Below are 27,739 nucleotides of genomic sequence, written 5' to 3'. Positions count from 1 at the left end.
AGAAAAAACAAAACAAAACAAAAAGAAACAGTAACAGCTTTCAGCATTTCCACAGAGATTCCCAACATAATTCTCTAAGTCCCGGTGGTAAAATTTTCTTCCTTTTTAATATACAAAGAGGGTCCTACAGAAGTCTGTAGGGTCTTTGTATCTGTAGAATATATTTAGCAGTAGGGACTAAAAGGGCAATTATTAACACCCGCAGGAAGCATAGGTAACTGTTCCATAAACTTAAAAGGTATGCTGGGCTCTTTTTATTATGATGAGGATCTATAGCACAAAATTTCCCTCATCTGAATGTATCTCAAAACCTGTTTTGTGAACACTGCTTGAAATAATACGTTCCTGAAAAACTAATGCACTGAAGAACAAAGTAAGAGTGCCATCTACTGTTGATATTCATCTGTGGATTGTTGAATGCTCATTTATTTTCCTTTCTTTACACTATGAACTTATGCTTAGTCTCGCAATTAGCTAATTGCACCATTTTTACTGTATATGTAATTTGATGACAACACTCTTTAATCCCGGTTTGGGCATTCACCAGGGAACTGGTTAATGTTTTGCACTGAGCCTTTAGCAACTTCAGTTCAAATCTCAGTCACAGCAAATTTCTTCCAGCTTTTAACATGCAAAAGCAAAGAGCTGCAAGATTGCTATGAGATTTTATCTGCAAGTATCACTATCTGATTGTCCTGTTCATATATTCTTCCCTAAGAATCTGGAACTGGAAACCAATAAGCACATCCCAATGCCCCATCTATTCAGTAAAACTGCATAAAAGAAATGCCTTCCTATAACAACCTTAGCCTGATAACAGCACTGAGACCAAAAACAGAGGTGATCCCTTAAGATATGTCTGATATCTGAGTAACAACGACAAAAACAACCAACCAACCAAACAGAAGCAATAAGTAGTAGTTAAGAGATGGTAGAGTGCTCTATTTTGAATTTTTCCTGCATATGTTAAATAGATCAAATGAAGTAACTTGTCAAATACACATACAAGCATTCAATTACCTCAATTTAAACACCAAACTAAAATAAATATGGCTCTGAATGTTTCCATAGGGAAAAAAAAAATAAAAATCACAGATTTCTTTAAGGGTCAAGTATTCTGCCTGAGGCCTTCTTCCTCAGCTCACCTTTAGGTATCTTTATTTTCTACCCTATGGTTTCCAGTAAGGACCAACTTCTGAGTCCTTACATAACTGCAAGTAACTGTGAACAACATTCTTAACCTGAACAGTTGAGGTGCATCTACATTAGCAGTTTAGAGAGCTGCATAATTTCTCAGGTATGAATGCACTGGGTATTTGTGGTAAGGGTTATATGGAACATGTTTTGTACACGCAGCCAGTGCATGCAGTATGTTTATCTCCTAAACTAACCACAAAGCTTCACACTGAGAAGCAACCCAGAGTGCCCAGTGTTAATAGACACCCAAAGTACAGAATTTAAAGAAAAAAAAAATAGGTACCTGTGAAGTACTCCTGCTATATGCAAGCAAAAATTCTGGAAATGTTTGTCTTATCCTTCCTTTACAGATGAGAGAAATCCAAAATAATGAGAAAAGTAATTGGAGATCATTCACAAGTTTCTGTGCTTTCCAGGAAAAAAAAAAAATAATAAAATAAAAGCAGTGAGAAATCTTGGTAGGCTAACAGATACAAACTTGGACTTGGACTTTCTAATTCCAAAGAGGACAACGTTAACACCAAATTTGCCTCATCAGTATAAGTGGTCTTATACCATCATTATGTCTTCAGTTCAGGAGAACCAAACTAATGGTGGCTACCTAAAAGTTCCTGTCTCAGTCCTGACAAAGAGTATTACTCTGGTGATCTCAGCCAGGCAAAAATTTCACTGGAAGCCTGAACTACTTGATGACAGTCTGCCAAGGTCACATGGAAGCTTATCTCTGCAAAGTCCCATCCTACAGGATCAATGCTGCATTAAGTTGGAAGAAAAAGATGAATGCAACATATTTGAAAAACAGGAACAGAAACTAAGTCTGGTAAAGCCAGGCAAATCTATTCTTGCTACAGGGAGCCAAATAATTTTGTCTGGAAAAATGAAAAGACTACTGCAGTACTCAACCTGCATTCTCTGGTGCCTGGAAGGGGACCACAGGACCCTCCTGAGAAATATCCAAAGCCTTTGGAAAAGGGAGATTAACCATCTTCCCCAGTGAGTACTTCTGAATATGCTAGAGTCTCAGCCTGGAAAGTTCTGAAACGGAAGAAATTTGCTAATATTGATTTTGACTCACCATAATACTGGTTGGGGGGTGATTAATTTCTGTGGTTCATAACTCATGGAAAATAAGATACCTATTGCTAGTGGTGAAAGTCTAAATCTGTTCTTTAAGGAAAAGATCTCTGTCTGCATCTTTCCCCTAGCAACAGTTAATGACACACTGAAGGCATGTGTCCATATCACTGCAGTAGTCTGCTTACGGGAAAGTGGGAAAGGAAGGCAGATTAGCAATTTTCATATGATCATACTTTTTTTTTTTTTTTTTTTTTTTTTTCTGTTAGGGCAACCAGTTTATCTCTTTACCCTTGAATGACCCATACTCATGTAAGTGTAGCATCTGGTAATGTGTTAGTAGAGTTTGTTCTGAAATCATACAGACAGTGCTGTTAAGGAGGGTAAAATATAATTCCACTCCAGAGAAAACAGCAGTAACAAGGAAAGGATGATACAAGGAAGGCTGCAAAACAGTGAATATTGAAGGTGCTCTTCCATGTATTGCTGGGGATGGGGGTATAAACCACACAGACAGGTATTATCCTTCAGTTTCTAATACAGGCTCAGAAATGGATCTTTCAGTGGTGCCCCAGTTGTTACCACATTTTGTCGTTGTCTTTCTTTTGCTGCATTTTTTTTCTTTCTCACTTTCTGTTTTCTAGCATGCCATCAAAAGGCACTGCATGGGAGAATTATTATTATTATGTTTTTTACTTTAAAAAAAAAAAAAGTGGATACTGCCTTACTTTCTGGCAGTATTGCTTATGTACAAACGGAATAAAAGGACTGGACACAAAGTAAAAATGGGAGGAGGGAGCTGGAGGAGTGCATCTCCAGTATGTATTCCAGAAAAATATTTTCTGGAAAATATTTTTCCAGAAAGGGAGAGTTGGAATAGTTGCTGGGCAGATACATATTTCTTGCTGAATTGCATTTCAACAGAACAAAAGCTGATAGTTGGCCATAAAAAGACTCAGTAGGGTATGTGAATGTACATAAACTTTAGCCTCAACAAGTACTCAAGGTAGTCAACTTTTGCTGGCAAAGCCAAAAATTATCTTTGAAAGGCAGTCCGGGAATATTCCTAAGGAATGAAAAAAAAAAAAAAATGTAACTACCTTCAAGAATGAGGATTTGGGGGATTTGGGGTACCACAGGCCAAACAGCCTTGCTTCAGTCCTTGGGAACATGATAGCGAAAATAACCCTGAAAACTCTTTCCATCAATGTGAAGGACAAGAAGGTGATTGGGAGTTGTTAGCATAGATTTTCAAAGGAGAACTCACACCTGACAAAACTGGTTGAAGATAACAGTATAATATTCCCTTAGCTTTCCATCTTACCTTTGTACAAAACCAGTTCTCTCAACTTCTTGTATGCCAAGGGCTTCAGACTCCTAATCGTGGTAGTGATACCCCACTGACTTGGTCTGGTAAACCGGTATTTTCTTTGTAAGGGGGGAGCCCAAAATGGAGACAGTACTTGAGCTGTGGTCTGATATAGCCAGACAATTTATTTTCAAAAAGAAACTGTACCATAGCCCCCATTCCTATGATTCTTCTACCAAAAAAAAAAAAAAAAAAAAAAAAGTTGAAATTGGTTACCTTTTGCAAAGTACAGCACTTCAATGTGTCCTGTGTACAACCATTTCTGTGACAACGTTTCTCTGCAAATGGCAATTTTAAAAATAGATTCATTCCTGTATGTTTCACTTCCCAAATATCACACCACCCTGGAACTCTAAAAATTGGATCTGCAAATTAAAATTATGCAATTAGGCCTGCAACTGTTTGTTCTGCAGCTCTAAAGTTTAGTCTTTGCCCAAAGTGCTCTATACAACCCACTTTGTGTATTCAGCACTGACTTTGAAGTGCCTGTGCAACTTGACCTTTCTCAAAGGTTTTCTAGGCATGCTGTGTGTTACCTTCCCAAACTTTTTTGCTGATTTGACTCTCACGTAATTATTCCCTTCAATAATTCTAGCTCTTGGCTGCCTTCTCTGTTGCTGAACTGTGTCGTGGTTTAACCCGGCCGGCAGCTAAACACCATGCAGCTGTTCGCTCCCCCTCCCCCCTCCCTCTCTGGGACGGGGGAGAGAAATAGAAAGTGAAGCCCGTGAGTTGAGATAAAGACAGTTTAATAAGACAGGAAAATAATAATAACAAAATAATAATAACAATAATAATAATAATGATACAATGGTGATAATAGGAAAGTAATAATAATATGTACAAACAAGTGATGCACAATGCAATTGCTCACCACCCGCTGACCGATGCCCAGCCTAACCCCGAGCAGTCCGGCCCCCTCCCCCCAGCTAGCCACCCCTATATATTGTTTAGCATGACGTCAGATGGTATGGAATACCCCTTTGGCTAGTTTGGGTCACCTGTCCTGGGTCTGTCCCCTCCCAGCTCTTACTGCACCCCCAGCCTGCCTGTTGGCAGGGCAGAGCGAAAGGCTGAGATGTCCTTGGCTTGGACAATTGTTGCACTGCTCTGCAACAATTAAAACATCGGGGTGTTATCAGCACTCTTCTCATCCTAAGCCAAAACACAGCATTCCACCAGCTACTAGGAAGAAAATTAATTCTGTTCTAACTGAAACCAGGACAAACTGCTACCCTGTTTTTCCACCCTTCACTCCTGATTCATTAAAGGAAGATGATGAACAAGAGGCAGCACCAGCTCCAAAGTACAAGATTTTAGAGAGAGCTTTGAGTCTCATAGATGAAAAGGAAAACATCTCTCAGAACAAGGATATGTTTCAAAAAGTGTCTCTCCCAGTTGATCCTGTTCCTGCTGCTCCCTTCTCCATGCAGCATGTGCTTCCCTGCATGTTAAGAACAGGGGGCAAAAGAGACTAGGTTGTGCCATACAGGCATGCCCTTAAGCAGAAAATACAATGCTAACATCCAGTTCTGGAACCAAGGCAGACAAAATCATGAAGGTTGCCCTACACAATCTAAATACCTCTATACCTTATTGCCCTTTTTATGACAATAGCAGTATTGCAGCTTGAATGCAGTGAATCATGTGCCACACACTACAGAGTCACACATCAAAGAAATGTAGAAGTATTTGATTTCCATACCACTCTGTGGAATGACATAACATGGTACTTCTGAGCTGAAAATAAAAAATAAATAAAGAAAAAAAAAAAGAAAGAAAAAAGAAAAAAAGAGAAAAAAAAAAGCAGTCAATCAATGCAGCAGTTTTGAGAGAAGAAAGCTTCAGAAAGAGTCAAGTGAACGTAAAGTGCATAAATAAGAGCAGGACCTAATACTGTCAGGGCTGCTTTTTGCCTGCAATTATGTTTGGCCTCTTCTACCCTGGACAAAGACCCAACAGAAGTAAAATCTGGTTGTTTTGCCAGAACACAGCAGGGCTTAGAAAGAATCCTGAAGAGATCTTTGGTGGGATTAGTAGCATTATTTAACAGTCAGTCATGTTAGTAGGTAGAGAACAAAAAGACATTTGCATTTCAGACTGTCTGCAAGGTTTGGGAATAGAGGAGGAAGAAAAGTAGAAGCCTGAAGCTATTCTGCACTGAGGAAAACACCCTGGCGGAAATACATGAAAGAGATAAAGTTAAAGGAATAGGATTCTGAAAAAGACACACAAAACAGCCATTTCACTTTCAGGCTAGTGCAATGTTGTTTAGTGTACACAACTAAGCTGTTGATTTTTCTCATTTAAATTGTGGATTCATGGAACCAGAATAATTCAGGTTGGAAAGGACCTTAGGTCATTACAACCTCTTGCTCCAGGCAAGCTCCACTATGAGGCCATATCATGTTGCTCAGGGATTTATCCAACTGGATCCTGAAAACCTCCAACAGATGCCCTACAACCTTCTGGAAAACCTGTTCCATTGCTTGATTATTCTCATAGGAGAAAAGCTTCTCCTTACATCCCGTCTAAACTTCTAGTTTTATTTTTTACCCATTGCATCTTGTCCTCCTACCACACCACCAGAAGAGCCTGGCTTCATCTTGTTGATAATCTCACAGGCACTGTAAGGCTGCCAGTAGGTATTCCCTAGGTGAGGGGAATAGGTGAAGTGCTGCCTCATTCCCTAGCTTGCTCATTGTCTTCTGACAAACTTTTTTCTTTCCTCGTGGAGACACAACAGAAGATATCCATTAATCCTTTCTTTTGCCCTCTGAGACACCTGACATGCGTCTCTTGGAGAATCTCAGCACTGCTCACCTCTTTGTGGTGGCAGACAGCAGAGTCCAGTGGACTGCAGGCACGTGTCCGTGATTACACCAGGAATGAAGGAAGAGATGGGAAGTGGGGAAAACGGAATGAGAAGAGAACAGCTTGGGAAAAGCATGGGGAAAATCAAAGAGCCAAAAGTCTAAGGAGCCATGCCATTGCCAAAGGATTGACCTCCCAGGAACATGGAAAGAGGTCACTATTGAACATGTCCTTCTCAGATATATTGATCTTGTCCAGAGGGTTAGTACTTTTTGGCCAGGCCCACGCTGCATGAGGCCACTGCTGATGGTGTGTCAGTGGTGGCAGTCCAAGCCAAGTGCCCAGCCTGGCCATGGTTGACTTGCAAGTGCAGACAAAGCTGCTCTATCTACCAGATGGTGGGTGGCCCTGACCCTGCAGCAGCAAAGCAGCTTGTCCTCTCCTTGATAAGAACATGAATGAAAGTTTTTCTCCACAGGAGAAAAAGGAAGCAGTGAGTCAACTACTCACGAGACATCCACTACCACGTCTCCCATTCCTCACTGCAGTCCAGCTCTGGTACCATCCCTCTGTACCACCTCCCTTGAGTGAGAGAACCCAGATAATCCTCACTGGAGTCTGCACATGTTGTGCTGCTGAAGACCCAGCTAGCTCATGCCCTTAGAACCAACACAGGTGTCCATGGCCAGCAGGAGAAGCAGCAGGAAGCAGCAGTGCAGCCACCCTGCCTGATAAAGGTAGCCATGTGCAACTCTGAGGTCAGTATGAAAGAGAAGCACCTCAAAATCATTGAAAGGTTCCCAACACTGTCACTGAGTGTGACCTATACTGAGACATCACCCACATAAAGGACTTGACTGCATCCGCCCAGACCCAGGTGATGAAATGAATCCCACATGTAGTATTGAATAAAAGACAATGTAGACAAACGCTGGTACACTACTGTCACTTAACTGTTTAGATCTCTAAAGGGATAGGAATGTCCATGTATTTTGCTTCTTTGTTAAGGCTGAGGTTTGCTGAGGTTGATGAACTTCTACACCTGCTGCAATCTGGTCCTAACTCTTTGTAAGCTGTGGCTAAAATCACACATTCTGATTGTAACGATCCATGTGACAAACCAAACAATAACAGGCCAACGTGTCCATATGGCGGTGCCTGTTTAAATTGAGACCATTGTAAACTGTTTTACCACAATGCCTTGAAAAATGTATATAGTTCAAGGCAACCCTATCCCTCCTAAATGAAAACCAGTTTACAATGGAACATACCTTTACCTCTTCCTATGTAAAGCAAATTAACATTTTCATTTGTTGAAAGGGAAAAAAAATAAAATCTTTTTATCAATCTCCTTCTGGGGGGATCTTTTATCCAATCTGCTTGAATAATATGCTAGTGTGGAAAGAAAGCACATACAAATTTGAATCATAAAACAGAAAAATGAAGCTGAGTTTTAGATGCCACTTGATTAGGTTATTTATAGTAAAAAGAGCAGAAATATTTGTCTGACCAGAAATATTATTATACTGAGTATTTTTTTTTGCTTCTACAGCATTTTTTTAAATTACGATTTAAACATAGCATACTGGCTTTGCAAAATGCTATAAAAAGACAAATATACAGGCTTTTCCTTATCAAAGAGCAATGTGTGTTTATTAACTTTTAAGTATGTTTCATTTCACATTTCATTCTCCACTAAAAACACATGAAACAACCTACACCACACAAAGGTGCTGGCAGTACTTATGTATCTGCTACCACCTGCTGACAAACAGCATTAATAGCTTTATTCTAGTCAGTCTTACAGAAGCAACTCCCACTTTCCTATGAAAAACTTACACTGCTGCCACAGTGGCTGACAGTAAAAGCTACACATTTTTTAATACGTTATTTTGTAGCCACAACAAACCACTAACTTCCCATCCACCCAGCTTGTTTGTACTACAGAATCACCACTGACCAGCATGTTTGCTCATAAAGCAGCTATTATATCCTTCATTCACTGAAGCCTTCCAGCTTTTGCAGATTGTTTCTCTAGTCAGTTACTGAGCAATTACAAGAAACTAATTCCTCATTTACAAAAATCCCAAGTGATTTAATTTATTATATTGATAATAGGGCTTTTCAAATGACAATTTCTTCTGTCAAATGTCAATTTTTTTCTGGCCTCATTTCCCAATTTCCCAATCTATAAAGTGGATTTGAAACTTTTTTTTTTTTTTTTTTTTTTTTCTGTTTTAAAATTAAGAGGAAAACAGTAGTAAAAATGACAACCTTTGCACCACCCTGATTAATTTTACAGTGCTCTTAGTAAATCCCTTGCTTGGCCTTCAGACACTCTTGCTGAGGAATAAAAATACCATAAACCTAAAGTAAAATAGAGAAATAACCTCAGTTTCAGCTATCTCACACTAAATTGCAGGTATGTGTGACTGAAAATTAAAGTAGTTCACAGTGATGGCCTCTATTTGGCTATACAGTAGAAGACTAAAAATAATATTTGTATTTACTTATACATGCACTTCTAAACATTCTGGAAAAAAAAATAAAAATAAAGGTGAAACCTTCAGAGTTGGTAAGCCAATGCCAAAAGGGGGGTGGGGAGCAGAATGTGGAGCTATAGTATGACTGTATGGATTGTGTAACAAATAAAAAATTAATGCCATTAATAAAGTCTCCCGGCCTAGCTGATGAACCTGCATTTGAAATGTCTCTTTCAGAGTAAAAGGTCTTTAGAAGCTACAGGTCCTTAGAGGTCTGCATGCATTTGGCAAAAAGAGTTAATATAAATGAGACATGACTCCCTTTCCATTACGCAGCAATTCATTTAAATATGTAATTTTTTCTTTTGGTAAAAAAGTAGTATTTTCGAGTTGACAACTTATGTTCCTGCATGGTCAATTGTTTTTTGTCAGAAGTTTTCTACTGAGCACAGTGTGATAAAAAACTAAATTCTAGTTTAACTTCATACTCAAACACTAAACGGAATCAGCGCTCCTGGTGCTTTTCTGAAGTGTTATATTAGAGGGTTACCACTTCACACATACAAGGAGAGGTGCTTTTTGATACAGGAGAGCCGAGTAAGGTCAGGAGTAACAATCCCTTACTCCCTCAGTGACGAGGGCACAGCCGCCATCTCCCCTCCCTCAGACCTCCCCCTAAGCCACCGCCGCGGGGCAGGGACCTGGCCCTCGCCGAAGTCTCGCGAGAAGACGCCCAACGGCCACAACCGCGGCAGTTGGGCGTCTTCTCGCGAGACTTCGGCGGCCGTTACCTGTGGTGAGGCGGAGCACCGCCGCGATGGAGGCGCCGCTGAGCGGCCCGCCGGGGCTGTCCACGATCGTGGCGGTGAGGCGCCGTCCTCTGGGGGTGAACGGGCTGGGGAGAAGGCGCTGCCTGCAGTGTGTAACGGGGACCTGCTCCTTTTTGCGTGGGGCAGCCCGCGCTGGGGTGCTTGGTGAGCGCGGTCCGTGACTGAAAGCGGTCTTCGGTGCGGTGTGGGAGGAGGAAGGCTCCAGCGGTGCCCTAATCTCCTTCCGTGTTGTTGGTTTTTTTTGTTTTTTTTTTTTTTTTTTCCTTAGAGAACGGACTGGTCCGAGCCCTGGCTGGTGGGGCTGGCGGTTTTCCACGTCCTCTGCTTCCTCATAACTTGTTTCTCCTTCCAGCACTACCGGGTGCAAATTGGGCACTTTCTCTGCATGGGTGAGTAGTGCATTTATGGTTCCCTGAGCTCCTCGTCGGGGGATATAGGGCAGGTGTCTTGCTCGCACTTCCTGTATTTTAGTGACAGTTTCTTGTGCAGCCCAGGGCTTTGTGATACGTTTTGCAACAAATAAAGTGTGTACAAAGTAGTATTCTTCTTGTAGTAGTAGTAGTATATATATCTATACGTAGTTGATTTGCCTGATATAGAAGCTGCCATGGTCTATAAATATTTATGTATTTATTTAGCTTCTAAGACTGTACAAAGCAGAGACTTGAAACTTTTTGACCGTAGTGAGAATCTGGGATAAATGATTTTTTTGCATGGTTGCACGACGTGTGTTACACCACTTCTCAGGAAGAAATTCAGAGCAGCTTCCTTCTGCTCTGCATTACTTATGCTGCAGTTCAGTAAATACAGTCAGCTTACAGCTGGATTCATTTTTGGAGCAGGTTTATCATATGCCTCACTGACACCTGTGATAGTGGCACGAGAATGAGCAAGACTGATTCTAAAAAAATATTATTTAATCAACTGGGAAAACTATGACTAGGAGGGAATTACTATCTTTTTTTTTTTTTTTTTTTTGATTCAAACACTGTGCAATACGTGAGTGGTTTCTATAAATGCTTAAGTGTGAATTCATAGATGTACTGCAAATGTTTAGTTCCTTAACTTCAAATAGTAGTCCTAAATACAGAAATGTGAGACCAGAGCATCTAAAATGATACCTAAATTACGTTCTGGTTACTGGGAAGTTCTGTTTTTCTTTTTTTACAGATGTAACTTAGAGGGAGTCACCAAGAAGATTGTTAGAAATAGTGCTGTCTTCTTTCTAGATCGTTTGTTTTCTGAGCTGTTCCTGTAAACTCAGTTAAGCAGGATTTCATGGTTGTTTGTCTGTAATATAGCAAGTGATCACTGTGTACTTGTTAGTAACTATGTGGGATTTTACTTTAGAGCTGGGATGATCAGGGGGCTGAAGAACAGCCTACAAAGAAAGCCTCTCCTACAAAGAAAGGTTGAGAGAGCTGGGGTTATTTCTTGAAGAGAAAGATCCAGGGAGACCTTATAGCAGCCTTCACGTACCTAAAGGAGGCCTACAGGAAAGCTGGGGAGAGACTCTTTGTCAGGAAGTACAGTGACAGGACAAGGGGGAATGGCTTTAAACTAAAAGAGGGGAGGTTTAGATTACAGGTGAGGAAGAAATTCTTCACTGAGAGGGTGTTGAGGCACTGGAACAGGTTGCCCAGAGAAGCTGTGTATTCCCTGTCCCTGGGACTGTTTAAGGCCAGGCCGACTGGGGCTTTGGGCAACCTGGTCTGGTAGCAGGGGTTTGGAAGTACTTTTAAGTTTGGAAGTATCTTTAAAGTCCAATTCAAGCCATATTGTGAAATACTAAATGTGCAGTTTGATATTCTGATGGTCAAGGAGTTGTATACACATCATACACTACGTCTCTTGTATATATGGCAGAACGGATGGCAGTTGTATTTAAATAATTACTGAATCTAATATTTTTTTCTTGTACAGTGGGTTTAGTGTACTCTGCCGAATATATAAATGAAGTAGCAGCCATGAACTGGAGGTAAATATTTACATTTTCATATTTAAATGGATGTCCTACAAATATTCTCTTTTCATATATATCAATCCCCCCAAAAAACTTAACCTAGAGTCACCCATCACTAGAATAGGATGGCAGAGAATTTGTTGCATTGTTAAAATACGTCTGAACAAAACCGTAGAGTGTGATATGGTTACCACTTTTAAAAATATTTTTTTTATTTTTTTTATAGTTAGTGTGTATTTATTGCTTAAAATCACAGTCTTTTTTATTAAACCTGCATACCAGAGTTAAACTAATAGTTTATTGTCATAAGAACTGAACTAATCATTTTCTGATATAACTGAAAATTGTATGTTTAACAACACTTTCTGCAGACATCTAATTTTAAGTCTTTATGTTCCACTTACTGCCTGCATGGCCTAAGTAGCAGCTTCTCTACATGTTACTTCTGTTACGTCTTCTAATATGAGGACACAAAATGAATATTTAAAAGTCATCTCAAACACTTCAGGATAAGCTTGACTTCTAAGGCACAATTATATCTCTGGTTGTTTTATTTGAGTCTTGAGCAATAAAACCTTAAGAAAGGCTGGTACTGTAGTGAACATTCGTAACTGATAACTTACTGACACTTCCAGCTTCATGCAGCTGGCCTGTATTTGGGGATCCCAAGAATCTGTAACGTACAATCTGTGCAATGTCGATGTTGAATGGTGTGAAGACGTAACATTATGTGAACTATGTTGAATAAAGCTTCCTTCTTAAATTTCTTCTTTATTTTTTCTTCTTTCAGGCTGTTTTCTAAATACCAGTACTTTGATTCAAGAGGAATGTTTATTTCACTGGTATTCTCAGCACCACTACTGGTGAATACTATCATAATTGTGGTAGGTTTTCATTTATACAGGTGGTGCTTTTTTTTTTTAAACTCACCTGTATACATGCAATTAACAATTTAATTTACCTACTTTTCAGGTCAACTGGGTTTACAGAACTTTAAATGTTATGACTGAACTGAAGACTCTACAGCAGAAAATTAAAGCAGAAAAACAGAAGAAGAAGTGAAAGGGTCTAACACAAATTTTTTGATAATTTAATAATACTTGTCCATGCAATCAGTCCTACTGCTTGTTCATGCAGAAGCAGCAATTTTCTTTGTCTGATGTCAATAGGGACTTTGCAGCCTGTGGCTGTGGGCAATGACAAAAGCAGGTATCTACAATACATCTGAATTTCACAGTGAAATTGAGAAATCTGGTCTTACCAGGTCTTTGTGTCATTTGACGTCAGCTAGTTTTCATCATGACCAAGTCTGTTAACATCGGTGAGACACAACCTTCCAGTTTCTGTTTGCCTATGTAACTTTGTAACTGTCTTAACCATATATTTATCCAGTCTCTTGCTACTTGTGCCAATGGAACTGCGTTGTGAATTCCAGTAAATGAGGAATTATGCTCAGAATGCCTCAGGAATCCATGCTTCTGTGAAGCATTTCACTTGTCTATAAATCAAGTTTCATACTTCCTGTGTGTATTGTATGTCAGTGAATAGTTCTGACGAGTAGCATTTTATAAATAAAACTATCTGCAGCATTTTACATTGAGTTAACTTGATTTTTGTAAGTCATTTTTGTTCTTTGTTTCCTAGAAATTGCTGGTTTGCTGATATCTTTTACCTAATTTACATACATCATTCAAATCATGATTTTAATGCAATTACATAAATATATTTTTCTTAAAACTTGATGAAATTTCAGTAATCTCTTTTCCTTTTTAAAACAGAAGGGAAGAGGAAAAACTTCAGGATGTTCAGTATTATTTTATTAATCTTGTTTAGGTTTTTATGCTTAATTTTTTAATCTACTAGAAATTAAAAAATGGTAAATACAAAGAAGACTTCAGTTTTGCTTAGAGTTACCTGTTTTTATTTGAATAAGGAAAATTGGGGGATGGAGGGAGTATAATAAGAGTCCATACATTTTTAGTGAAAGCTGCATCTGGAAGTGGTTAGTCATCTATGTGGAGACCTCTGTATAAAATCAGTTTAGTGATGATCTAACTGAGCTAAGAGTATTGTAATGTGAAGAACAGTTGAGTATGTAAGGCTAGATTGCAAAAGCAGCACACTCGTAAGGTTTTAATTTTGCCTGTGATTTTAAAAAATCATATAGTTTTGACCAAAGTGGAATTACTGTTAATAAGCAGGAAGATAAGCAGATGCATATATATTCATGGTATGTGAGCTTCCCAGTTTAGGGGAGAGTGAAATGTTCTGGAGGGTTTCACAGCATTGTGGAAAGGCAGTGCACTGTTGGCCTGGGGTCTGTTTCTTTAATTCTTCCATGGATTAATTTAGCATGGCTCTCCTTAAACCTCTGCCAAGAAATGCTGACTGCTGAGGTATTTATATACTAGCAAACTAAATAGATGCAGGTTTGGTTGTTGTCCCATAATCATCCATTCTTTTGTGACTATTGATGCAATTTTGGGCAGTGTCAACTCACACTCCTCCGTGGAAATAACTATAGTGGTCTTGTGGAGATCATGTGCCTTTGGGTTATGGAAGGAGAAAAAAAACACAACACTTATGAAGGAGTGAAGAGGATCTATCCAGATGAATGCAAGGTAGTATATAGCACCTGTTTTCAAGACCAGAGAACAGACCTGTTTGATTTTATATGGATAGATGTAGTCCTCCTGGTCTGGCTTGGAGAAGTTAATTTTGCTCTTACAGTTTGACGGGGGAGAATTATGGAATGTTATGCACGAACCTAAGCCTAAATGTATAGATGTGCTCCTGACCTTCCTTATGAACTGTTCTGCAACAGTACAAATGCACAGTTGTTCTAGTGTGACATCTGTAAGTGTCACTACTGTCACAAGTGACACTAGTCACTAGGGTACTTGTGTACCCTGCTGTACATGAGATATGACCAGTTGCTAACAGGTTTGGGCTTCATGCAATTTATGAGTTCGATTCACAGTAGATGACACGGTTCAGAGCAGCATATTCTCTAAGGAAGTTTCTTGCAATGAAAAACTGCTTGCTTTAGTTCATCCAAAGCAAATCTTCCCCAAACACTTCAGTGTTTTGTCCTCTTACTTGTGTGAGGTTGGAAAGTGAAATTCCCTCTTCTGCAGCTGTGAAACTGGTGAGCAATCAGAACTGTCTTTCCTGGTGTAAGAGACATAACAAATTTTCTGTATTGCTGAGTTTTGTATTAATCTAGCTTGGCACAGGATTTATGGATAGAAGAAATTCTCTGTACCTTTGGGGATTCCAAGCGAAATAAAAAATTTCGTACATATTTAAGTTCTTTCATCTTACCTCAGTGTAGTTGACATTTCAGGCAGTATTTAATTACATGTAGCATTAATGTAGTAATATTGCCATTTAATATAAGATCTCAAGGCACCACTCTAACAGTTAAAGTGAGCCCTAGAGTTGGAGCATCAGGGACTTTATTTGTAATTAGCAAGTAAAAATCCATTTTGACTGTATATTATCTGTTAATTTCTGATACCACTAACATAATGTGGTAGGTCGCAGGCAGATGATGCTTAGTATAGAAAGTATCAGTGTTGCATATTATTTTTAGTCCCCTAGAAGTAATGTTCAGTGAGAATATAAACAGCTCCTAATTCCAAAATCTTACCACTTAAAGGACAAACATTTCAAAGTGTACACTTAATTGTAAGCACGATGATTTTACAACTTCCCTGATTTCTGAAACTCTAAGTAAATGTGACAGTAGAATACACTGTTACCATATATGTGATTGTCTGAAAAGCATTCCCATTTTCCTACATTGCAGGAGGACTGAAACTTGTATCTCAATTGACCTGCAACTAAGCTTGCCTGGAAAACTCTGTTTAAAGAGTTATGTTTAGAAAAAATATTTGAAGTAAGCATCTAGCTGTATGAGAAATGACCAGAATTAAGCAAAGCAGGCTTTTGTTCATTGTATGACTGTTTTTATGAAGTGGCAGCATAATAACATAACAGCCTAGTTGCTGACAAATGAAAATAATTAGACAAATGAAAATAATTACATCGTGTTTTCAGAGATCTTTGTCTACTTAGGATTTTGTATATATAAGTGAATGAGATCCAAATATTTATGACTGGTGGAATAACCTTAATTGGGAGATCTGATTTTAGGTTGTTTATGGAAGAGCCTGTTTGCTTATTCCAAAATGGAGAAGAAAAAAAAAATACAGAAAAGCTGGTAGCTGCTCAGTTGGATCCTTTGGACAGCGAGACTAGACACAGGTGATTTGTTTCTGGCTCTGTATATCTTACAGGCAGTGACTCAAATCTTTATCTTTCCACAACAACGCACAAGTGTCAGCCAGTGTGGAAAAACATTAACGGGGGAAGGAATATTAGCCTGGCAACTTTTTCCTAGTAGAAAGCAGTTTTGTTGCATGGAAGTCTGCAGGGACCGAGATTAACAGAGTTTAGTTGACAGACTTCCTGGAGTTTAAAGTTTGCTGTATTCCCTATGGAAAAGTAATAAGTAAAATGAAGTGAGTTTCCAAGAACTGGAACCTAGAGTTTTCTCTTCTTCCATGTTCGCTGAAATGCTGTATCTTCAGGTGAATTTTCCCCTCCTTCAGTCCAATGAATTTCATTATTCTCGACAGAATGAGTGAATTTCAATAAGGGACCTTGAATGTATAGGAATATTTGCTAGCTCAGTAGTTTTTTGTTTTATTATGAAAACACAGGGGTATATCCCATACACATCATCATCAAAGGCATGGAAAGACAAATTGAGGTCTCTTGCATTGTGTGTATTCTGAAAACTGAACTTTGAAGGACAGTCTTGTTACTTCTAATTAGCTTAATCAAAAAGAAAGGGATCTGTTTCAAGGAAATCTTTGTTGGATGCTCATATGCTGTTGCTATGAATCCTAAATGGGGGAGTAGTCCCAAGGATCACTCTGTGGGTTTTTGAGAATCAAACTCAAATTCTCCTTTTTTTTATAGGAAGCAGGAATCTCAGGAAAAAGAAGATTCTTTATGTGGCCAAGATAGAAAGGAATACAGCTGTAATGTAGGGAATGTTGTGTTTCTTCAAGCATGAACGTTTTTTGCATGCTTTTATAATAAAGCTTATTAAAAAAAGGCAAATTGAATTTTTCACTGCAGATTGTTATACCACTTTTATATGTAATGTGAGTTTTCTGAAGCATAGTTTGATATATTGTGTATTTAAATGTTTTTGAAATCTTTAAAGTATTTTTAACATCTTTTAATGCATTTCAATGAAATAGAAATATTGGTGGTTTTCTGTGCGTCTGGGGTAGAGATCAATACAGTTAACCAAGCTTGCCACTGGATGTCACTGTTTCACATGCAGAAATTCAAAGATTTCCATGAGAGCCAGTTCTGTAGTTTTTCACCGTAGCTTCATAAATACTTTGTGCAGCATTTTGTAATGACCAGGAAAGCTTGTACTGGTCCAAAAACTTGCAGTGGTGATGAGCATATATGCTTCTGGAGTCAGGACTGCATTTTGGTTGGTGTTTTAAAGCTTTGTGATTAGGCAAGGAAGTTAAGTATGAGTAAGAGAGGATACTTACATTTATTTATGAAGGTCTTCTAATTAAAAAAAAAAAAAGTATATAAACTAAAACAATTACATTATTGTGTGAGCTGAAGTAGTCTGGTTGGTGAACTGACAGCTTATTTGAGTCTTCTATCTCTTTCTGATTTCCCTTGCGTAGCTCATCACTACCCTTTAGTTTTACACATGCACTTAAATTCACATGTAGTTATAAATGAGGTTCTCAGATATCAGCAGTCACTTCAGTCTTTCTTTACAATCTGTCAAACAGTCCTCAGCAGTGTTCAAATGCTTGATAACTTTTTTTTTGAGAAACTCTACATTTCCTACTTTTGTGTTTACTGCTTCATTTAAATATGAACAATAGGAACCTTTCTTACATTATTTCACAGGTGTAATGAAGCCAGGAAAAGAGCTGTAACTAGTAATGCTTTACAGAGCTCCAAGCATTGACTTTAAGTGGTCCCACTGAAATAGTGATCCTGTTTTCTTTGGCACTGTCTAGGGTTATAACCACTTGAAAACAAAGTCAGGATCAAATGTGTTGCCTCATTCATCTGAAAGCATTACAGTAATTAGCAAGGCATTTAGCAGAACTGATTGAAACAAGGCACATTTCTTAAAATGGATGAGTTCCAAGTGTCATTTATAACACATGTTAATCAAGCCCTGAATCAAAGTAATACAATCCTATAAGCCTTTCTTCCCTTCTCGTCCAGCAAGGGCTTGAGAAAATGGGTTTGCACAGTGATGTTAGTAATGTTTTCATGCCCAAAGAAGGGCAGTGAAGCTGGTGTGGAGTCTAAAGAATGACTCCTGAGGAGCAGCAGAAGAGCTAGGGTTGTTTAGCTTGGAGAAGAGAAGGCTCAGGAAAGACCTTTACTTTAAAGGAGGATGTAGCTCCTGAGAATGTAGCTCCCAAGCCCCAAGTGATAAGATGAGGGGAAATGGCCTCAAGTTGCTCCAGGGGATGTTTATGTCACTAGGAGATTATAATCTTGTTAGTCTGAAAGATTTCTTTACTGAAAGAGTTGTGGGGCATTGGAACAGGCTGCCTAAGGAAGTGACAGTCAGTATCCCTGGAGGTCTTCAAGAAATGTGTATCGTGGTTTATTGGTAGACTTTAGTACTAGGCTAAATGTTGGACTAGCTGATCTTAGAGGTCTTTTCCAACCTAAATGATTCTATGATAATACATCCTGAAGTCATATATAGTATGGTCTACAAGACATCAATCATTTAGGGCCCATAACCGTAGGAATCAATCATTTAGGGCCCATAACCCTAAGATCAGAGTCATGCCTCTGATAACGTTCCCTTCACTTTGATTTAGAGATTAATAGGAATAATTAGCTTCTTATAGCCACCTTTGAGAGTATGTGATTTGTGAGGTTTGTATTCAGGCAAAGGCATCAACAAAAGTCAGGAAATTGATATACCAAACAAATAATACGTTGCTTGTTCAGTGCGTGAGGTTTTCATAGCAGTCCAGACAACCGTGAGATTTTTGATTGTTTAATTTGACCCACAACAGTGTTGTAAACTGAGATTGGAAATAGATTTAATGGCTTTAAGGTGTTGATTTTGTAAGTAATCACAGTATTTTCTTTTGAAATCACACAGTCGATGAAAATAAAACAGTCCAATTCTATTTTCTTGTTTCAATTGCCCCAAATCCTAAATTAGTCTAATCCTTCTACAGTAATTATGTATTAGAAAAGAAAAAGAAAACAGGACACAGAACATTCTCATAATTAACAAGAGCCAATTTATAAAAAAAAAAAAAAAAAAGTTAATGAGACTGTTTTTTTTCTAACAAATTAGTTCATTCATTTTTACCATCTAAGATTCAGATTAATTAGTAAATAAAGTGTGTGCTGTCCAAGTTTTCGGCTTACCCTGTGTTGTAGGAAAAACAATTTTAACATGAAAATTAGCTGTCTGGCTTTGTGTGAGTGAACAAGGACAGTTGCCATGCTATGTGATTTCCATGTAATTGTCTTTGAAACAGAAGTGTAAAACAAAAACAAAACAAAACAAAAAACTAAAACATTATTAAATGATCTTACTGATTTATCAGTACCTGATATTAAAAGAAAACAAAAATGAAAATGAAGAAAAAACATAACTTACAGGTTTAGCAAATTCCCTAAATATTTAACTTGTATAAATATTTATATAAAAACGTTTAGTAAGATTTATATTTGAAAGAAATATATTGGAGAGTTCAACATGTCTATGTTAGAAAAGAGAAAGCAAGTTCTTCTCCAAGGTCTTACAAAACTTGTGGAATTTATTATTTTCAAGACTTCTATGTTAAGTCATCCAAAAGACTCTGAAATCACAATTTTGACTTTCAAGTGCACTGAAATACATCGGACTTTGGAGTCTGAGATTTTTTTATAGTATGACCTACAAAGTGAAATCAATACAATTGTAAAGTGAATCATAAAACTAATACATTTAAAGACAACATGTCATGGTTGTATCATGAGTGGGCAATACAAACTAAATGCCAAGTAAACAAAAAGTACAGAAAAAAATAGATATTGTATTTTTCAACTTCTTTTTTAATTCTTGTACATGTTAATACACTCTAATATTGACAAATTCCGAACCGTAGTGCTTTAAAAATTGTACTTTTTAATATCTTTACAGTGAAAGATGGAGACCTTGTCCTCTGAACTGTAAACTACCCTCTTTTAGAAGCCTTGTCTGAGACTTAGTAGAAAATGCTGTATGCAAATACTGTAAGAATATTAGTTGCTTACAAGTTTTTTCATTTGTTTTAAACTGCATTTCTTTACTGGTTTTACCTAGTAGTTTATGGGTTAAAATACTACCAGTCAGAATTTTACTAAATTAAACAACACAAAAACTCTCTGTTTTTGTGTATGCATGCCCATTAGTTAGACAAGTATTAATTCAATTCTAATTAACAATGGCCATTACCATTCACTATCATTAACTTAATTCTCATAACCCTTACAGAGTTATCTCATTTGAATTTAACCCAACTGAATGTGATACAGTATAGCTGTATTAACGCGTAAAAATAGTAAAAAATATATATGCAATTGTTTCAATTAAATACATAATTGTCAATATTAAATATGAGCTAGAAAGCAATCAGTTTTCTTTGTAGCCCTTAGAGGGCTCTATTGCTATACAGCACTGGGAAATAGGCTAATTTGACATCTTAACATATTCTGACATCTTCTGTAATTTAATTTAGGCCTTATATTAACTCTGTTTACATGGCTTTAAGTGTGTGCAGAACCTTCCAAGCTGGTTAAAAGGTCTGATGACGTAGATGTAGGATTGTGAGATGAAATAGAATGTCTGCGAAGCTGTTGGGTATAGATTTACTGGAATTAGAATCACAAATGTGACAAGATTCTCAGTTCCCAAATTTCAAAAGCGTGAGGACCGGTCCACAGACAAAATGATTAAATCATGACTTAATAATGTCTCATCATTTTCTGAACGCTTAACTGTCCATCTAGAGTGTCTGCGTGTAAATTACAGCATTGCAGTGCAGCTCTTTAGCAAGCTCATATAGTTAAAGTGTGTTGTATCCAGACAACAAATCTCTTATGGGGAAAGAAGCAGAAGAGCCCCGTCTTTTCTTCCTTCAGGGGATTCAGGTGTGACTCAGCTTCTTTTCAGAGGCATGAAAACAGCCAAGAGTAACAGTAACTCCGGCAAAGGATTAGAACCACAGATAAGAGGTGTTTGATATGAAAGGGAAGAGCACGGATGTGGAGAAGTACTTGTACCAACATAGTGACTATGTTTAGTCATTTTATTTTAGTCATGTTTAAATGCCACTAAAAAAATGACATTTTAAAGGGCAAAGTGAGGGGTACCACACCAATGGAGATAGAAGAGACCCGGTAATAATTGCAACTTCACAGATGTTTCCTGTAGGACACAGTGCACAAAGCAAACTGGAAGGGTTCTGGAGTGGAACTACAAGTAAGGCATGCACAGAAACAAATTTGAGTGGAATGAAGTAAAGTCAGATCTGTTTTTGTATGTTTAAAGTATTTAAAAATAATGTTTTTTAAATAAAAGATGAAAAGGCAAAGAATAAGGAGAGGAAAAGCTGCGTGAAAAGAAAAACAACAAAAAAACAGGACAAGATGGTTGTTATAAGACAAGTGGAGAAAAAAGGAGACCTGCTGGATAATATTAGGCTAGATATAAGGCAGTTATCTTAGGGAAAAGAGAAATGCACAACAAAGTAAGAAGGAACGTTCCTTGCAGCCTGCCAGCATTCTCTGGGAATGAACTGGCAGATTCATGTGCATAAAGATCATCCACAAGAATTCTAGTGAGAAGGGCCAGAATTGTATCGTTCATGTAAGCTCTGCTAAACCCATCAAAACATGGGAATGAAAATTCTCTTTCAGAAACAGCGAACAAATATTTGATAGGTCAGTATTGAGAGTTAAAAGTCATTTAACTTCATGCACTGCCTCCAGCTCTCAAGCGAACATGGAAACTGACCACAAGATACTAATCCTTGTTTGTTTTCTCTGAATTAGGATGTGCTGTAGTCAAAATAATTGCCCCAGCTCAGTTCATCTAGAGCATGAAGAAATTAGCTGTGCTCGTTTTAGCTCAGATTCAGGCAACTGATCCTTTGCCAGGATCAATACTTTTCTCCAGGTTTGCATTTTCAGACTCACCTTACTTGAGCCCTCTGAAGTGAAACCACTGCCAGTGTGACGTCCTCTTCGACAGCCTTTCATGTGCAGCAGGTACGGGAATTCCTGTGTTGCTTCACCCAGAAGTCCCTGGTGGGTTTCCTTACAGTAAGCCATACTCTGCTGCAGGATTCAGTGTCAGGGCATTAATTGAGAAGGCTGCTGATTTACAATCCTGGAGCACTGTCAATGACCACCATGCTGAAGAGGGGGGGAGACTTCCCACGTTTCTAGGATTCTTTGATAGCCTTGGTGAAAATTGGGCCTATGAACACAAAGGTATTGTTATTAATATTAGTCTTTATTCTTGAAGAAGGAGTTCATTTTCCACAGGAAGAGAGAGTGAGAAAAAATAGGTATCCTGACAAGAATGAGATGTTAAGAATAAGAAACCAAAATCTTATGCCATCTTAATTTAGAGTATTTTTCCAGTACTAGTAAGCCTCTGGTCTAAAATAAGAAGATAGGATTTTAAAAGTGAAATGAATGACTGTAGTGCTAGTAAGGGCAGAATTGTTTAAGGTGAAAAATATGTATGGCTTATAGTAAAGTTCCAGCAAATTTAAAAGAAATAGGCAGGAAGGAAGGAAAATTATTGCATGAATCATACTCCCTTGGGTAACAGTGTCAGCAGACTTGAAATCATCATGTTGCATAGGACAAACAGATGAGCAAATTGATGAGTAAACTGACAAAAACTTTTTTTTTTTTTTTCTTTCCTGAAAACTGAACAAGCAAACAGCTCTTTTTATATAATGAAGATGTGAGGTAATCACTACCATCTCTCTGAAAGTCAGGGCTATAAAGAAGGATATAAAAGAGCAGATGGTATGTTATGAAGCCCTAACAAATGCAAGCAGCCATATTATTGCAAGAATGTTTCTTCGTGGACCAATTTAATCACAGTGACTGGATTTAGCACTAATTATTTTATAGAAGTTATTTCTAGCATGGCCTAGACCATTAGATTTGTCTCACTTCTTTATACCACATGGTTGAAGTTTCTTAACTGGAAGGGTTCAAATTTAGTCTGATCTCTTGCTGAGTTCAGGTTTGTTCCTGTCAGTGTAGTGAGAGTCAACACATCAGTGTTTTACATGATCAAAAGAGTCTCATAAGCACAGCACTGCTAGCCAGTCGAGGGAAGTGGAGTGTCCCACTCCACTTTGCACTGGTAGAGCCTCATCTCCAGTGCTGTGTGCTGTGTTGGGTGACATTAGAACTAGAGAAGGATGTGTGTGTCCAAAGGATCATGTCAAACAAGATGATGAAAGGTCTAGAGTGTTTGGTTTGTTCAGCTTGGAGAAGAGAAAGCTGAGGTGTGGTGGGTTCACACCAATTGGCAACTTGCCATATTTCTCTCTGGTGACCAGTGATGGGACCCAAGGGAACAGCATGAAGCTGTGTCAGAAGAGGTTCAGGCTGGATGTTAGGAAAAGGTTCTTCACTGAGAGAGTGGTCAGGCACTGGGACAGACTCCCCGGGGAAGCAGTCACAGCACTGAGCCTGTTGGAGTTCAAGAAGCATTTGGACAATTATCTCAGAAATATGGTTTAATTTTTCTTGCCGTGTAGAGCCAGGAGTTGGACTTGATGCTGATATAATCCTACATATTGCTCATCTTGTTCTGTGTATGAAATTTAGTTATGATTTCCCAAACTGGTGTGGGAACAAAAGATAAAATTTTCCCAAATAGAGTATGAGCTTTAATATGGCTTATGGAATGCCTGAAGTTTATTCATCTTTACTAAGATTTACTGTAAACTGTTAATTAAAATCATAAGTTATTGAGATAAGGTCGAGTAATATCACAAAATGCAGTTATGGATGTAACTTTATATTTTCTATTAAGATGGCTAATATGGCTAATAGACACATATAAATACAACCTTTACAATCTTTGCTTTAATAATATGAAAGGCGGAATAAGGGTAACATCTGCTCTATCAAAGCAGAAATTGGAAGAGAGAAATTATAAACCCATTTTTACATTTTAAGTATTCTTCCACCTGTGAAACATAAATTCTGTCTTTAATGTTCTTGAATTAAAAAGTAGCAGAGATGCTGTTATTTAAGTACACTTACATCTACTGTAGTCACAGCTTCCTTAGACCTACTGGGCTGGGTTTAAACCTGCTTCGTGTTTACTGTCAGCAGAGGAACCACACTAGCATTTCAAATAAACACAGAGTGGCTGGCAAGCACACAGATTTGGGCTGCTGCAGATCAGATTATGGCAGAAGCCAATTCAATGTCCTCTAGCTTGAACTTCTCAGTGACTACTTTCTCCACTGAAATTCATTTTCAGTTTGATACTAAAAGACAAAAAGATGACAAGTCTCTCCAGACCTGTCAGAACTTTCAGCCCTCAATGTATTTGAGAATTCTTCCATTTTTCAATTATCAGCCAATTCAAACCCTTAGGAACGCTGACAGCTTCAGGGTAAAGGAGCTGTTTTCTCTGCTGAAATATAGGAAACAGTCTACTACATGAAGCTTACCAAATTCTGCATTTAGGCTATCCAGAGTTACCCAGTGCCAGTTCTTTTCTTCTAGCAGCCATTTCTTTCACACTTTCATATCTGGGATAAATGTTTATATCTTGCTATCTTGCTTTGGATTCCCATTTTGACTCCAGTTTGAAAAGTTCATTATGATGTATCCCAGCACAAGCAAGAATAGGAAACCCTGTTAGGGATTTCAATAATATTTCCCTTTGTGACCCTCTCTGAAAATGGAATAATCATCCACATTAATGAAAAGTAATATCCGTGAACTGATGCTGGACAGAATACATCCAGCTTTTGAGTAGGAGACATCATTGTATTTTCCTCAAACTGTTAATGGCTGTTTGCAGCTTAGGAAAGTGGATGTAGCTTGGCATTTGTGTAGATGTTGTCACAGCAGGGAGCTCCACCATCTCCCAGGGGCTGATGGTTCTGCTTCTGCCCTAAAGCTCCTATAAAACTAAAGAAACAGGGAAACAGGAGAGGGCCTTCTTAGTGAAGCAGAGGAAGCAATTTAGTAACCTCACATGTTGTCCTCCATTGCTGATGTTGAGATCACCTCAAGGTTTTATATCCTGCCACCCAAGTTTGTAGAAGTGATTAGCTGTTCCCTTTGTTGCAGTTTATGGTTGTTCTCTTCAAATAGAAATGTATTTGAAAGACTTGCATACTGTGGAGAGGTCAACACTCGGACTGTAAAAACACTGTTTATAGTTTGATGTTAGAATACTGCTTGCTTTTTTGTTACATTTCCTAGGTTTTCAGAAAGGTAAAAATTGCCATTTTTTAAGGACAGAACATGGTCTTACTGTACTGAGAGATAACAGGAAAAACACAAAAAATAACAATTGTGCTGGATCCGATCAAATCCATTCTTGTCTTGTCTCTGACTTGCCAATAGCAGTTACTTAGTGAAGTGTGCAAGAACAAAAAAATCTGACTCCAGCAGTCACCACCACCACCTGGTGATTTTTGCTGTGGAACATCCTGGTAAGAACATTTGTATTAGGTAGCCATTGATGCACTTTTCTTAGGTAAGTTTTTTTTTTTTGTTTAGTTTTGTTTAAGTATTAGGACTTTTAGTAACTACAATACTAATTTGCATGAAGTTCTTCAGTGTTTGCTAAACTTTTAGTTTGCTAAAAGCAAAATAAGTGTGAGATTTTGCACTGTGCGTGGTATCTGATACCATGTTTCAGATACCTTCATTGTCTGGTCCCTGGTTAAAAGGATAGGGGGGTTAAAAGGATAGATGCCATTCTGACATCTTATAGCTTGACAAATTCAATGTGAACAAAGACTGTGTCTACATTCTTGTCCTCCTCAGTGGGGGTGAAAGGGATTTTTTTGACATAGCATATTATCAGTAATTGATTAAAGCAAGGTTTTGTTTGTTAGTTTTGTTACGGGATTTGTTGTTGTTTAGGTTGGGTTGTGGATGCAGAAATGAGCTGTTTTCAGTAACATTTCTGTTGGTAGATGTTTCTCAAGTTTAGGCTGGAACTAATAAACCACTGGAGAGAACCTCATGATAACTAATAGGTCAATGAAGGGGACCTTTATTTAGAAAGGGATTCACAGCTCAAATTCACAATTCTGACCTGGATTAGACTCACACCAGTACAGTGCCCTTATCAACAGCTCCTTAGTAACAACAGTGTCCAGGAACATCTGCCTCCTGTTAAGGGCCACTTTAACCCAGGAGAGAGAGCCCAGTTATTAAGCAATGAGGAAACCTGGTTCAAATTCTAATGTGGTGAAAAGCTGCACTTGCAGTCATGCCTGTTGGTTTTCTCCAACCTTGGTGAACCATCTAGCTATCAAAATACTCTCAAAATACATTTTTGCCTTGACTACAAATAAAAATAATATATATATATTTTGGAAATACTTTTAGGAACACTAGAATAAGTCTTCAGTTATTATTTATCAATAATACTGGAAATAGGTAGACAGTCTTAATTGGGAAACTAGAGAAGTGGAAAGTGAAATTACTGGAAAATATACTTAAAAATTAATAACATTATTTTAAAGATTTGTGATATTTAGGCTAATAACAAGAAATCTTTGAAACAACAGGTCAAAAGATAGAATAGGAACAATTCAATGTTTAAGCTCTGCTATTTTTTTAAAAAAAGATTGCAATACAACTTTCAAGAAACAAATATGGTACAGCAAAACCTTATATGTATGCATAATTTTCTTAAATAAACCTCTTTCTTGCCTGATTATTCACATGCATGGGAATTTGTAAAATAATGACATTCAATATGTACAGTAAAATTAACTTTTAACCACATGTGTATGTCAAGGAAAGACTGTTGGTAATCTTTTTTGTAACAGCTTAAATGATCATTATTCTTCCTGTTGTTGACAGCTTTTTCCTGCCTAACTGTTGAAAACATTTTAGTATTTTATGTGGCTTTTCTCCAGGTTTATAGAATATTTTTTTCATGGTGCAAGAGGGAAAATTTGCATTAACCTTAATATATAGTACTTGACATTTATATTGCCAGTGGGATTGATTACTTTAGCATACGACAAAACTGCAAACTTAAATTATACAGAGTATGAGACAATACCATAATGTCCCAGTACGTTATTTACTTTGCATTATTAAATACTTCACTGCTGGTCAGTGTCAATATTCCTGATACCTGAAATTTTTACCATGAGAGCATAAATTAAGACTTAATGAACAGGCCTCACTGAATGCCCAACGATGTTGGATGTCTTGCTGTGTTACTGTTTCCTGTCAGTCCAACTGTGTATTTTTTCCTGAAATTCAGGCAAAGATCTTGACGGTTAAGTTAACATGAAAAATGGGAAAACATTTAAAGCTTGGAATTTTCTTTTAATTATATAATAGCATCAAATTCTGAGCTATTTTGCCCAACCAAAATTATGTCTGAAATTAACTAGGTTATTAAAAAACAAAAAACAAGAAAAATAAATCCACTATTTTAGGATATTCTTTATAATTTTGCCTCTTAGAATTGCATAAACAGTGATGTTATTTCCAAAGGCACAAGAAAACATTTTTTTTAACAGTTTTAAACTGGAAAATCAACATGAGAACAGGAGAATCCTTTTTTTTTTTTTTTTTTTTTTATGTGGGAACCTTTACTTGCATTGCTTTGAAAGTTCCAATTTCCTTCAATTATTAAAAAATAATTAAAAATATGGCAGTTCAACTCCCAGCTTTTAAATCAAAGTTAGAC

General features: G+C 37.7%; 1 protein-coding gene across 1 annotated transcript; it reads left to right on the top strand.

Moving 5' to 3' along the window:
• The first annotated feature begins 9,733 nt into the window (after positions 1 to 9,733).
• On the top strand, positions 9,734 to 13,187 carry TMEM18 (transmembrane protein 18). Its single transcript, XM_084283497.1, has 5 exons — positions 9,734 to 9,802; positions 10,036 to 10,156; positions 11,691 to 11,745; positions 12,521 to 12,614; positions 12,703 to 13,187. The coding sequence occupies exons 1-5, from the start codon at positions 9,755 to 9,757 to the stop codon at positions 12,790 to 12,792; spliced, it is 408 nt and encodes a 135-aa protein (XP_084139623.1). The 5' UTR covers positions 9,734 to 9,754; the 3' UTR covers positions 12,793 to 13,187.
• Positions 13,188 to 27,739: the final 14,552 nt, after the last annotated feature.

The sequence above is a fragment of the Netta rufina genome, assembly GCF_964035555.1.
Source record: "Netta rufina genome assembly, chromosome: 3".
NCBI classification, from domain to species: Eukaryota; Metazoa; Chordata; class Aves; order Anseriformes; family Anatidae; genus Netta; species Netta rufina.
The sequence above is the reverse complement of the archived record's forward strand: the minus strand, read 5'-3'. Positions and strand labels throughout refer to the sequence as shown.